The 14,273-nt window shown below is 45.6% G+C and overlaps 2 protein-coding genes across 2 annotated transcripts in view; one reads left to right on the plus strand and one right to left on the minus strand.

Moving 5' to 3' along the window:
* Positions 1–14,273, plus strand: part of MAPKAPK3 (MAPK activated protein kinase 3) — a 113,411-nt gene that overhangs the window by 40,973 nt on the left and 58,165 nt on the right. The gene's annotated exons all lie outside the window — the stretch shown is intronic.
* Positions 6,378–13,359, minus strand: CISH (cytokine inducible SH2 containing protein). The gene is made up of 3 exons (XM_075159257.1): positions 12,540–13,359; positions 7,729–7,955; positions 6,378–7,266 (listed from the first exon to the last, which is right to left on the minus strand). Exons 1-3 carry the CDS (start codon positions 12,584–12,586, stop codon positions 6,764–6,766), a joined length of 777 nt encoding a protein of 258 aa, XP_075015358.1. The 5' UTR covers positions 12,587–13,359; the 3' UTR covers positions 6,378–6,763.

Here is a 14,273-nt window from a genome sequence, read left to right on the forward strand (position 1 = left end):
TCTGGCATGTTTATATCATAGGTTTTTGACAAATACCAAGTCTCTGATTATATGTTTGGACAATCTAATGCTGCAGTAGCCAGTATTATTTCAAGTTTTTATTGTCACTGTAGTTGCATGGGGGTACATTAAAGCAAATGCCTTTCCTGCCTACATAGAGTGCTCTCTTAAAATAGCTATTTTTTACAAAAACTGACATTGTATTCATTTTTGCAACTCAAACCTGAGCTGCTGGAAAGTGCAGCTACACTGCATTTAGGAAGTAATGGCATTCAGGAGAAAACCCTTGCCAGTAAGGTCTGAGAAAGAGGAGCAAAAGGGTGAGAGTCGTTCCTGTTTGCAGAAGGAAACCCTTTTCTGCAAATCTAGGTTGGTATGTCAGACTGGGAGCAGTTCTGCCTGGATCCTTTCCTCTGCTGGGGCAGGCTGCTTTCTCTGGGGTCTGGTCTTTTCTATATTTAAATTGTTCAAATGATGATTTTGCAAGAATGCAAAACCAGCTCTATGTGGAGCTGACCTGCGGGCCATCTAGCCCAACAACGTGTCTCCAGCTGTGACCACTACCACAGCTGATTAAAAGGAAATTGCAAGAACTAAGCCACCAATGATTTGCAGTAAAATTTCCTTTTCCATTGAATCTCATCTTCAATGAATATTAGCTAAAGTTGTGAAGCTTTCTTGTATTCCCTCCCTTTTCCCAATCCAAAAGCCCTCTAAATTATTATGTTAAGACTGTTACGTTACTATGTAAAACCCAAATTGTATTTTACTTACAAGAATCTTTTTCATAGTTTTCTTTTGAAGTTTATTGCCCAGGCTAACAGTAAAGCCATTAGAATAATTTTTGTTCTGTCTAGTCTGCATTTTGCCTACCAGTAGCCTTTTCTTTGAACAATATAACCTTTTTTCAAGTAAAAAAAAATGTTCTTGCTAAAATTTGGAAGAGTATGTTTGTGTACGCTCATCCGTCTACGTGATGTGAATACTGAAAACCTCTAATCTAATTTTATTCCTAGGCCCACTTTGTCATTTTTCTTTAAATTTATTTTTTCTTGTATAGCAGAGGTGATGATGGATGTCTCACTGATGTTGTAGCATTACGCCTGCTCCCGAAGGCCGCTTGCCTTACTTGTTTGTGCAGTGTGTGGCAGAGGCCAAACGATCGTTGTGTTTCTCAGGAAGCGTAAGTGGAAGATCAAAAGGGGGTTCACATGAGGCAGCATTAGCCTCCAGATAAAACCATGCCTCCGTGCATTCCTATTCCCTGACACTCTGGCACCCATGATTATAAAAAAAAATAAATAGGCAGGACTGGGTGTGGGCAGAAAATAGACACGTCTCAAAATAAATTAGTCTGAGTCTGAATGTGGTATCAACGCACTTAGCAACTGCATAGCCTTCTTTTTGCTATCATGCCATTAGGCAATACTGGCAGGACTGGGTTCCCTTGTACTCCCTCTTAAAAAGTCAATGCTAGGTTGCTATGAACAGAAAAAGGCAAAAGGATGAACGTTTCTGCCTGAGGACAGGGCAGATCTCTTTAAATAATATCTCATTTTTGCCTCTGGCTGGTTTGTTTCATAAGGAGCTGCCTAGTCTGGTGTTTCTTTCTTTCCTTTTCTCCTGTGAATGGTAGGTGGGGTTCACTGAAAATGAGAAATAGATGTTGTGACAATGCTGCTAGGAGCTGAGTGAGTTGGAAGATGTTACTTGGCATCCGAAGTTGCTCTGGCACATCTTTACTGGGTATTGCTTTACCCCGTGCTCCAGACCTTTGGACTGCTGATGAGTTCAGGGGTGGGGAAGAGGATAATGCGTTTCCGTGAGGATTGCAAGTGTTCCAGCAGTCATTAGGGAGAGACAGGAAATGACTGTGATAATTGGCTTCTGACAGATTTGAACATGAGAACATGATTCAGCAGAGCAGAAGAGCCATACGTACAGTGTCCAGTTAATTTTGATTTTAATTTTCTTAATTTCATAGATAGCAGGTAAGACAGACAATGGAATTTGGACTAGAAATGCCATGTAATAGGTCGATAGCTGGAAACACCTGATCACGTCTGTCATAAGAGAATTAAATACACTCTGCTGATTCACTTCATTTCTTGCTGGTTCATCTGGCTTGCGCTAAGGGAAGTTGTGCACTTGAGGGGATCTGGGGAAAGGAATAAGATTTCAGTAAGTTTGAGAGGATAGGAACATGTGCACATAAATGGGTTATTTTTCCCTTGCCTGTGTTGCTGTTTCAGAAGGCTGATTATTTAAGACAGAAAATGATACCAGATGTGCCTGACAAACTGCAGGGTATTTCTGCTGTGGCAGTGAGCCATGGTAGCATGGTTTCAGTCAGGATTTCTATTCCCGATCCTATCAGTCCACTTTTCAGACTCTCAGTGAGGGCTCCACATCCATGTTTCTATCTGTAGCTAGAAACTACAAAGCAAGAGAGAATCCAACCAAATTGTCATGCGTTGGCTCAGCAAACTATACAGGTGTCGCTGGGAGAGGCATTGCAGCTGTACTTCAGTGATTATAAAGGTCAGTCTGCATTTCCACGAATGCTCCTGATTCCAAAGATGTGGAACGCAATTGCAGAAATCAGTTCAGTCTGCACAGAGGTTTGGCGCAGGAGTTCTCAGAACACGAACCTGTTTGCTTTAACAAAATGTGCTGAAGATGCAGGAGTGGGAGTCATTAAGATAACAGCCGACGCAGTAAAACCATGTGTAACTGCAGTTATGTATTGGCTTGACTCATGCCAGTCATTTCTGCCTTCAATCTGCAGAAAGGGAGCAGCAGGGTTTCATATATGTAGCTAGGGAAAGAGTTTAGCCCAGCTAAGAAATTAAGAAATCACTTAATAATGTATCAGAAATGCTGCATCTTTCTTTTCAGTATTTTCCAGGGTTTTCAAAGTTCCCTTTTAAAGATAGATGCAGCCTTTCCTTCCTTTTGTTTTCGTTTTTCCACTTACTTTGATTGTGTTTTGTTTCTACCCTGTCTAGCTCGCGTTCCACATGTCCTGTAAAACCAAGAGGGAAGTTACTGTTTTTGTTCAACAGCTTAAACTTGGGCAGATTATTCCGTTGCCAACATCTCCTGGTTGGTGTGCAATGGAAATCTACCCATGGACTCACGCTGATGAGGTTGTGGAAACAATGTTTGCTAATGAACACCAGCCCCATGACTGGCATAGAAAGGACAGCATGTGCTTCAGGAATACTTTAAAGCAGTATTTTGGACTTTGAAGCCAGTGGATTCAGAAAGAGAAAATGACAGAGAGGAACTAGTTGAGCTTGTGTTTTTTTCTGAGCATGTTTTATTGTTTGCAGTGGTTGAGCGCACACTGTGCCTTGCTTCGGGGAGGATGGTGGGACTGTGGCATGAGCATCTCTCCTGGGAAGTGAATGCAAAGGGGCCACAGTGGAGTCATGTGCCAGTAGTGGGGTTTCCTCAGCATTCCCTGCTTTTCACAGAGGCAGGAGAGATGGGGTGGCCTCTGCCTCCCTCTGACACCGCAGGGCAGATCCAGCTCCCCGGCGGTTTCCCCGCCTGCTGTGTCTGGCGCGTGAGGAGATGAGAAGGGGAAAAGGTGCTGGGCCAGACTGCAAATATGGGGAGACTGAGGCCCAGCGGCAGCAGAACATGATGCCGTGAGCCTCGCATCCGAAGCATGGTCTGCCTTTCATGAACTCATCTTTCAATACTACCGCGAGCAGAATTTTTCTTTGGGGCCAACTTGAAGCCTGCTGTAAACAAGTGGCCAAACTTCCACTTACATTCCATCTCCTTTCCCCTAGATCGTAATGGTTTTCTGTGGCACAGAGAAGCAATATAAAAATCATTCCTGTGTTTTTCTACATCATTAAAGGACGTTCCTTAAGCCCTTGGTAACTTGGGACTTGGGGTCTGCCGCTGCTCGTCTGTGTGCAGTAGAAACCAGGCCCACACTGATGATGATTTTGGTGTTAACTCTCCCGGTATCTGAAGGGCTTTTCTTTTTCTTAAAGGTTTTGTGTCTTGTTTGAAAAAAACGGTCAAGGTTTGTCTGGTCTTCTTGGGGAGAATTTCTGTGAATAGGAAATGAATTAATCCATTTGGATTTTACCAAAGACTTCTACATCGAGTGGATTTAAAATATATTTAAAATGTTTATTTAAAATCCAAGTCAAATGATTTTTAACAAACTGTCTCAAGACAGAAGAAACGGACTTTTTGGAGTAACTGTATTGTTTATTCCTTGTATTGCAGTAGCACCTAGAGAACTCTATTGTGCTAGATGCGGAACAAACATATAACAGAGATGGTCCCTGCCCATATGAGCTTACAAACTTCAGCTTAGCCTCTGCATCGTCCTGCTGGGGATTAACCAGGCATTCATTCTTGTTACATGCTTCTGCCATTTTAGCTGGGTTCTCTTGGGGTAATGAGGTCAAACCTGCAAGCTTGATTTCCTCATTACCCCCACCAGAGGAAAGATCAAGTAGGAGGCAAATTTCAGAGAGCTGAGCAACTTGCCCTTTCCCGCTGTATATTTCTCAAACTGATTTTTCACATGCTGTAGATACCAAGCCTGTAGCTGAGCCATGTGGGCTTCCTGAGATCACTGCTGCTCCTTGAAGAGCTGTGGTTTCCTTGTTCCCAGTGTCCTCAGGCAGATAGAGGTGTTTGGATAAAAGGAAGCCTTTTCAGTGGTTAATGGTTTATATTATTTAAAAAAAAAAGTTTTCTTTTTTGTTTTGCCTTCTAAGTTTTCATTCTCATTCAGTACTTCCCACGGTTGCTGCCATATGGGGCAACGGGGAAGGATATAATAAAAAGCAAACCTGACATCACACATGCACGCTGTCAATCATCAAAGTATCAGAAACAAAGCTTGCAAGAGCACAAATTTGTATAAATGTGGAGAGGAAAAAAAAAAGGGACACTGACTAAGCATATCAGGCCATCTTGTCCCTTTGGGCAGCTTTAAGTTAGGGTGGAAGAAACTCCACCCTTTTTTTGAGCTTGCCTCCTGGGTCACCATCCCATCCTTTTCCACCTCCTCTCTCAACCCTCAGGTACAGCTGGGATTTGTCTCTTCTAATTTACAGAGCCTTAGAGAGACAGTCCCAGGGAGGGATGAACGAGGAATCCTTAACAGTGGTTCATGCTTGATTAAGTTGTGGGGTCTTAGGGGCAAAAGAAGCCAAAAGATAATTTCTCTAGACCTGTCTGTTCCCTTCTTTACTCTCACTCAGTGGCATGGACTGGTTCCTACAGGCTGGGAAGGTCATGGGATCATGTGAATGACGAGGAAGGGGCAACTTCTCTGTCTATGCTTGTTTTTAGGCAGATCCCATCTGCTGTTTATCCATCCTATCTGCAAAAGAGCAAGGGAGAGCCATTGTGCTTCATTTGCAGGGGTGTGAAAGGAATGGGGTGCGAGAAGTAAACCTAGAGCAAAAAATCTAATTAAGGATAACAAACATGCAAGTCAGAGAAGGGGAGAAGAGAGGTCTGGACCTTGGCAAACAGACAAGTTGAATTGTGGTTTCCAGTGTGTGCTAGAGCCTAGCTCTGATTGAAGCCACGTGAACAATGTGGGCAGAAGCAGAGCAACCGGCAGCCTGGCATTGTGTTAGCAGAGAGGAAGGACAGCTCTTTCCGCTGAGGTGCGTCTAACTTGTTACCCCCCAGAAATAAATAAATAAATATCCTGAAGCTCTGTGTGTCTTTGGTGCCGCTCAGCAGAGCTGTCTCTGAACCCCTGGTCAAGGAGACCTCGTTCTTGCCCCACGTCTCGCAAGGCAAGGGCAATGGCAGGGAACAGCACTTTCAAAACACAAGCCAAATGCCAGAATGCTCTGAAACCAAATCCCTCTGCCTGCAAATAAGAAAGTTGGGTTTCTGATTACTTGTTTCTAAATGTTTTGTCACAAACTTCTTTTGGAGATGGGGAAGATGAAAAAAAATGGGATGCGTGCTCCCTGGCCCAAGCTCAATATCCAGAATCTCTACTTAGAGCTCTCAAGGAAGAAGGGCTTCCTCAAAGAAGTCTCCCGTCCACAACCTATGATGCAGCATGCATCTCTGGGAGATGCACAAGCTGCCACCAATGTGCTTTGAGGTTACGACACCCAGCCCCCTGTAGCTAAGGAAGAAAAAAAAAAATATTCTTTACCTCGGTAGAGGTGGGTCTAGTACAGTCATCTGAGTCCCACATACCCCAGAAGTCTGGGGGAGCTTGGATGTGGACTCCTGTGACCTGTCACAGGAACAGGCTCAAACAGGTACTATTTAGATGTGAATCCAAATCCAAATTCCCACAGATTTTTGGCTGCGAGCCTTTATTCTATCTCTAATTCCACAAAAGAAAAAGAAACAACAAACAATAAAGTAAAAGGTGCTTTTAAAATACCATGAGGAGAGAAACTGCCATGAAAATAAATAGCAAAAATAACAATGTTAACATTTCTGGTGTCACAGCAACTCTGAAATTCAAGTAGTGTGCACATGCCTATAGCACTTTCTCACAGCCACTATCGGCGCGGCCTGAGGTTCAGAGCTCAGATTGTGTCACGTTGTTCACTGAAACAACCAACTCCTCCCTGGTGCTGGAATGGATTTAGAGAGAAGGGGAGAGGAAAGATGGATGCAGTCTCTGCTGATAATCAGGTCTTTACTGTGCCCACCTGATGCCGCGCTTTAGTGGGACAAAGACGCAAAGTTCTCTTATTTCTGTCCCTGTCTGTCATGCCTGAGATATAATGGCCACGCTTCAGAGCTGGAAAGGGTATTGCTTCAAATAGTCCCCCATCCGCCTAGGTAGAGGGAGCTGGTCCACGTCGGCTGTAGACTTGTTAATCCGTAGCCGGCACAGGTGCTGTAGACTGGGGATGTTGTCTTTGCGGCTGAGCGGCCGGATGAGTTTCAAGTGTACTGCAGCTGCTGCCATCTCTTTTTGCATGGGAGGTAGAGGAGACGGAGGCGGGTAAGGAGCCTCATTCTTGCTTTCCGTTGTGCAGGACATGACATAATGCTGGATAAGACTGACCACATCTGGGAAGGCCAGGATGCGAGGTTTGGACAAGTAGTTTGAGTCTAGCCGGAACTTGCTGTCAGTGTATTCGATGCGCACGTTGGTGGGACCTCGATTGGTCTTGACGGAGAGTGTGAACAGGTAGCTGGGGTGGGTGCTGTCCCGTACCAGGAAGGTGCCCTCGGGCATCTTTTGGAGATGCTGCTTGGCCTCACTGGCAGTGATAGATCCCCAGTACCAACCTGGAAAAGCATCCCAGAAAGAACTTGTTAGGCAAAGAATGTATTAAAGGACTGGCAGTGTATTTAGAGAAGCCTCGAAGCCCACTGAGTTCAGGGCTTGGGAAGTAACCAGGGTTTCCTACCTATGCTTGTCATTGCTGTGCTGGGGCTTGGGGTGGGGATGACTACTTTTGCAGCTACTGCAGTTTACAGAGAAAGAGGGGCCTTTTTGCAATTCTTTCTCCTGATTCAGTTATAAAAGACAAAGCTTTTTCTTGCACTAGTAATAAATTACTTCATGATACAAGTTTGTAGAGACTGAAAATACACTTGCTGCATCCACAAGAGTCAGCCATGGCTGTGACAGAACCAGGTCCCTATCTGAAGTGGGATCAGGAGACTCTTCCTGGAGCTCAGATTGCAGAGTTGACTCCCTGCTCCCTGTAGCCTTCTGACCCCTTGACCTTGTGACTTGAGCCTTACCAGATTCTCGCAGATAGGAGAAGGTTTTTGCAATGCAGAGAAGGTCTTCTTCAGGGTCTCGTGTCTGAGGTGGGTTGCTGTCTGGAACTGGTGCTGCAAAGGCAGGAGCGGACTCCTCCTGGAAGGCCATAACTGGGAGAGGCTGCATGATCGACTCTGACAAATCCACTGCAATGCCCCTGAGTGACAGTCTCCTGATCTTTTCCTCCGCCAGCAAAGGATAAGGTCTGAAATGAAGGGCATACTCTGCTATTTTTTCTTGCCTTGAAATAGGTTGCAGTGTCTGGTCAGTGCATGCTACATTGTACTACAACATGTTATCTTTTATGAACAGATCCTCAATATGATTATGTTTCAACCAGAGAGAGGCAAGGGGGGGAAAATTACACAGCTAAAGATGAGCCCTTAGAAAGAGGGAGAGAGAGTTGGCCTCTTTCACCTTGTAAAAGGTGGCCTATCTTGCAATTTAGGTTGATTTGAAACCTGATGTTTTTAGATGTTGCCTTTTAATATGTAGTTTTAGAGGCAATAAGGTTCATAGCATTACAGCTTCACTTGCATCATTACAATGTTGGAGCATTTATTTTTCTGCCAGTGGATTTGTTAGTAATTTACTGTAATATAATTAGAAGCAGAATGGGGAAGAGCTTGCGTTTTGTCCTACCGGCTTTCTGCTGAAGGTTGACCTGATCCTGAATGTGTCTGTTAGAACTCAGGGTGAGCTGATCTTGTAGTAGAATAATGGGAATTCTTGTTTTAGCCAAGCCTGTGCACTACACAAACCCTAGCGTTCAACGGCACGACAGAGATCTCAGTGCAACTGTAATCCCTGCAGGATTACAGCAGCAGGAGGTTCTGCCATGACTGGGCTGCTATGAACATTAATCCCTCTGTGGCCTAAAGAGAGCGTTAGTGTAGCCATTCAGCATCTAAGTGCAGTTTCACAAAGCCGGGAGCTCTCATGGGCCATGGGTGCTCCTTCTCTGCAGCATGGAGATTCCTAAAGGAAGGCAGAGCTCCAGGGGGAGGATGGATGTTGGGGCCCGGGGAAGTCTTAATTCCCAGGCAATCTCCTGAGCAAAAACATTAGTTTCTGCCTTTTCTTCTAGGCTCTTTGCCTTTCTGTGTCCTGGACTGCTGCATGTCCTGTGTTATATCCCCCACATGCACTCACTTGCTTGAGACATTCTTTCAGACATGTAACATAAAAGATGAGTTTCCAGAGAAATACAAGACAGTCCTCAAGAGAGGAAACCGACAAGAGGCGGTCACAGCACCACTGGAGCTGATGGGTGATTGCAAAGGCAGCAGCCACCTCCTCCCACATCACTGAAGAGAGAAGCGGAAAGAGACTTTGAAGTCATAAGCACTTCCCTTCCCATCTTCCTCCTATTCAATGCTCTATGTGAACAGTGACACTACAGGTACATACATACATGTGTTGTAAATTGCTCTGTGCCTGATCATAGCTGCACTCCGCCTTCTCAAACTGCCAAGTCTCAGGTATGGGACGGGGAGCAGGAAGAAAGGATTTGGGGGAAAAGTAGATTAGAGATAACCTGAAAACGACTTCACAGTGATTTGTGAGAACCACAATCAGTTCCATGACTCTGCATTTCTAATAAAACCACGTAGGTTTGGAGTAAGGTTTTTGTAAAACCACTGGTAAAATTGAATCTACGGAAAGATGCTTTTTGTCCGTGCAACACATGGCAAAACCCCGCTATTCTGTTGGTATTTAGAAAAGAACATTCTTCCTTTTTCCATATGTCAAATCACATTTCAGAAGCAGGACGTCTCCTTGGCATTCATGGCATTTGATCCTCATTTCTTAATTTCTATTCATGGGTAGGAAGCCAAACCTAATAGAAGTGATTGCTGGCCCTTATCTTCACCAGGTACCCTTGATCACAGGGACTGCATTTTCAGTGGCTTTCACAGAACAGTGGATCTGAATATACTTTTATACCTGGAGATTGCTGTTGGAAAACCTCTGAGTTCTCTTTTAAGTCCCACCTGAGCTACATTCGTAGGTGTTGAGGGCTGCACTTTTAAAGATACATGGATGTCTCCCTCTTAATGTCATGGTCTTCACAAATGTCTAGCTATCGGCCTCCTTGGGGAAAGGAGATTCCTGATTCTCCATTGCCCCCCTTTTTGAGCAAGGAGGACTATAAACCAGATCCTTCACTGTACAGAACCTAATATAATAGTTTGCGCTGTGCAATGAGGGTGTTACATAGGACTGTTGGCAGAGCATTCTCTCTCAGGTGCCTTATACCGACTGTTCACTGAGCTGAAAATGACTGTGACCAATGTTAAGTAAAATCAGTCCTGCACCGCTCACTGCCCACTTGCTCCCCAGAACTTGAGTACTGCAGTCCAAATTCCAAACCTCTCTGAACTTATTTTCTCCTGGAAAATTTTTCTGGCCTACTCTTTGAGAAAGGTTTAGAACACAAAGAAAACTTTTCTCGTTCCTAGCATGGAACTACTTTTTTTATTTTTATATACCTAGTTTGGAGAGGAAATTGGGAATTGGCTAAGAGACTGGGAAGGAAGGGAGAGATAGCAAAGCTACGTGGGGAAATGTACTCCCATTTCATTGCAGAAAGTTGCTAATTCAAGGGCTGTACCAGTTCACAGTTCGGTCCTCCAAAAGACACATCAACTATGTGAATTTGTCAGTAGGTTTCTTTTACAGGGCCACTGTGGCTCTCTCTGAAGCAAAGCCCATGTGCTTGACGTGAGGTTTCCCACTGTGCTCGCTCTCGGCTGCCTTACGCTTTCTGCCGCCTGAAGCTGAAGGAGCCCAAACCCCATGCAGTCACTGTGGAGATTCTTCCACTGCTTATACTCTTCCTATTTTCCTTCCATATACCTGCTTTATGCCCCTCTCTCCCCCTACAAGAAGTCCTAGCGCAGCTGTAGTCTCAAAGGAGCACGGTGGGATTAGAAATTCTCATAGACTGGGAGGTGCTGGTGACCTAAACAACTTTGTACATAGGTTGAAGAAAAAAGAGCTGCTGCTGTGACCAGAGCAGCTCCAAGCACAGGAAGGGGAGAGCAGAGGGATCAGCCAGTAATGGCAGACTACAACTTTTAATGCAAGTACATTTGCAAGAGGGATAAGAAGAGTTTGCTGGGATAAGGACATGTTGAAAAAGGTATGCTGACATGAAAAAGTCAGCCCTTTAATGGGACAAAGTAAGTATTTGAAAAGAATTAGTGCTTGTAAGAAAGAAAGTAGAGGAGAGACTTGTGGAGGATCAGCACTGAACAGAGTATTAGTACAACAGCTGCGATGAGGAAGAAAACAAATATATAAAATTTGGCATGTCTAGCTGGTAGTCTGTGTGGAGTCTCGAATGAAAGAGCAAATGAACTTCCCTGTGCTTTGGCAATTAGTGTTTCAAAAAGCCTTGGAAAGCCAAAAAAGTTCAAGAGAATCAGGTATGTCTGATATCATTTAGTGTTAGCTTTGCAGTTACTTTGCTGATAAGCTAAAACTTTGTAACACAAAGTACAAATAGTACAAGAAAAAGTGTGTCAAGCTGTTATCCCTTCCATCAGCCACGTCCCAAGACTCCCATGGGAGCTTGGTCTGAATAGGAGGCAGAGTATGGAGTCTAGGATATACGAAATCCTGGAGGATAATGAAAACTGAGAAGTAAATGGTCAAAAAAAAAGATATTAAGAGATAACCACCTACACATCTGGCTACGTAACGAGTTCTTAGTGGGTGAAGGGAAGCAGTAGCCCTGGAGAAAAGCTTCAGATAAGGGTTTCACAAAGCCTAGGTTGAAAAACAAATTCCCTTTGCCGTGGCTATAGGAACCGTAGCAGTAGACTGAAAATGAGAGCGAAAACAAACCCACTTGAGTAGTAGGAAAGTATTGGTAAGCATGAGCACTGCCTGTCTGTGGAACAGATTTTGGGGGGAAATGGCAGAAAAATCCCTGTGCTTTAGTCATTTAAAGCAGACAAGGCAAATGCATTGCTGCTGAGGGCAGGAGGGATGGGCAATATGACATTACGGCTCAGGCTGAAACAGATGCTGACACTTTTCAAATATGCAGCATGTGTAAAAATGCTGAATGATTCCTGCAGACCGGGTATTTACGCACGTTGATGACCTGAGCTGATCATACAGACACTGAAATGCCAACACACCGGTGCCAGACACTGGTACCGGAGAAGGGACTTTGATGTCACCTGTTTTACTGAACAAAGGTGGTGTAACTATATACGTGCCCCCTATGGCCTCCATTCTACAGAATGATGTGTATGGGTAAGTCTGTATATATGTACATACATTTCATCTTACCCATAAAAGCAATAGAAACAGGAAATTAGGTGTTTAGCATAAATATTTACTTAGAAATGGACAAAAACATTGAAGTCCAGGGAAGTTTTTCCCTGTAAGCAGTTTGTTTCCACCGGGACATTAGAGAATACCTATGGTCTCGAGTTTGTGTCCCTGCTGGTGCTGCACACACACCACTGAACAACACATCCAAGCTTTTACTGATTTTTACTCCCCCAAAGACTTTGAATACCATGTAGTTTTTCAGCAATAGAAAACACGGAAATCAGGAATACTTTATGGTCTTATGATTTTGGCCGTGAAGTTTAAAAAGCAGACACATAGCACACACATGCAGAACTTAGGACTCGGCCAGCGTCAGTCATTCCCGTTCCATTACAATCACACATGGCAACTCACACGAGCTGAAAAACTGTCCCAGAGAATCTTACTAATTACAATTATCAAACCACAGCTTTTAAAAGAAGGCTGCAAAGTATCTTACCCCTGAACACAGAGGATCATGTCACTCCTGGACCAAGGGAAAAGCATTAAGTCTTCAAGAAGGTGGGAAATGCTTTCTCCTTTTCTCTTTTTTTCTTCTCGTCTCCTTTTTCTTTGCTTCCCAGAAGGAGCAGGCTAGTTCCAGCCTCGAGTTAGGGGTTCACGGTGAAAGAAGGCTGGAGAGTCCCAGCAGACCCCTTCCACAGTAGGTTGCGTTTCAGGCACAGAAAAAGCCAAGCAGAAGGCAAATCAGGCTGTCCGAGAAAGACTTTGCGGATTGTTTAGCAACTTTGGCCAGGAAAACGCGTGCACTTTCAGTGCTTTAGAAAATAATGTATTCTTGTTCTGCTTTTCAGAAAACGACGACGAAAAAAGTTTTAAAAATAACCAAAGAAAAGGGAAATTATGTATGTTTAAAGAGGAAATAATCTTCCTTCAGAGCAATCTTTTAGAAAAAATATTCGGAGCACTCTGAAATAATAATAAATAGATACCAATAAATAATATCCCCCCGAGTGCTTGGGGGCAGAGAGCCGGGAGCGCAGCAACCCGCTTTGTCACTGACTCCAGAAGTAATGAAGCTCCGAGAAAAAAACCCAACCTACTGAGTAATCTTTTGTTTGCCCCTTTTAATCTGTTCCAGGAAGTGAGGGATTCCTGGAATCGTATTGTATTCACATCACTCTTCCGATATCAGCCACGCGGGGGGAAGAAAAAAAAAAAAAAAGAGAAGGTATAAATAGTTGTGTCCGTAACGGCCGCGTTGATGTCAGCACCGCTCGCCGGGGGAGGGCAGCGGAGCCCTCCCGGGAGGCCGGCCAGGCCGGGGGAGCGCAGGCTGCGCGGCGGGGCCGGCCGTGCGGAGCCGCCGCGCGTGTTCGCGGAAACGCCTTTGATCCATTTCCAAGAACTTTCCAGGAACGCGGGGCCGCCGCCGCGGGCGCTGCCAATGGGCTCCGCTGCCGCCGCCCGCCCGCCAATGGGCGCCGCCGCCGCCGCCCGCCCGCCAATGGGCGCCGCCGCCGCCCCCGCCCGCCGCATGCGCGGGGCCGCCCGCGGAGAGCGGAGGGAGCGCGGGGGAGCTGCGGGGCCGCAGGCAGCGGCCGGTCCGCGGGGCGGGGATCGCCCACCGACGCCTGCCTGCGCCTACGCTGAGCTCCCCGCCTCGCCCTGCAACTCATTCGTAGCATTCTTTTATTTATTCGTATTTATTTTTATGCATTTGTAGTTATTTTTTTGATTTGTAGTGTTTAAAATTTCGTTTTAACGCCCTTCTCCCCAGCGCGTTCTCCCCACGCCGGCGGCGTCTCTCTGGGTGGCAGGAGCACTTGTGCGCTCGGGCGCTGAGGGAGGTGGCAGGCCGTGGGGTCGGGGCCCCTGGAGACCAGGCGTTCCCCCGGGATGCAGCGAGGCCAGGGCAGCGACAGCTCGGGGAGGTGCAGCCGCCCCCAAGCCGCCCCTGCCCCCCCGCCTCCTCCCGCCGACTGGCCTGCCCTGTTCCCTGCCCGCACTGCAGGGAACGGGTCGCGTTCCAGTGAAACGCAGCCCGTGCGAGGACGGTGTGCTGTAGTGTCTTGTAGTCTGGACAGTGAAAATACAGTTGTCACACTGCATAGGGTGGCCCCATGTCTTGGTCATCTGGGAATCCCCTGTGAATTTGGATTTCAGCTTGGCTAAGTCTCCTGGAAAAGGCTGCACCACCACCATTTTGTCCAGCCAAGTTAAAATTGGGTGA

Source organism: Calonectris borealis, chromosome 10, assembly GCF_964195595.1.
Source record: "Calonectris borealis chromosome 10, bCalBor7.hap1.2, whole genome shotgun sequence".
Classification (NCBI taxonomy): Eukaryota; Metazoa; Chordata; class Aves; order Procellariiformes; family Procellariidae; genus Calonectris; species Calonectris borealis.

Excerpts from the sequence above, each read along its gene's own strand:
- CISH (XM_075159257.1), bottom strand. The coding sequence starts at position 12,586 with ATGCTTTTCCCTTGGTCCAGGAGTGACATGATCCTCTGTGTTCAGGG. Across the intron at positions 7,956-12,539 it reads ATGATCCTCTGTGTTCAGGG|ACCTTATCCTTTGCTGGCGG; the intron begins GTAAGATACTTT and ends CCTTCATTTCAG. Across the intron at positions 7,267-7,728 it reads CTCCTATCTGCGAGAATCTG|GTTGGTACTGGGGATCTATC; the intron begins GTAAGGCTCAAG and ends ATGCTTTTCCAG.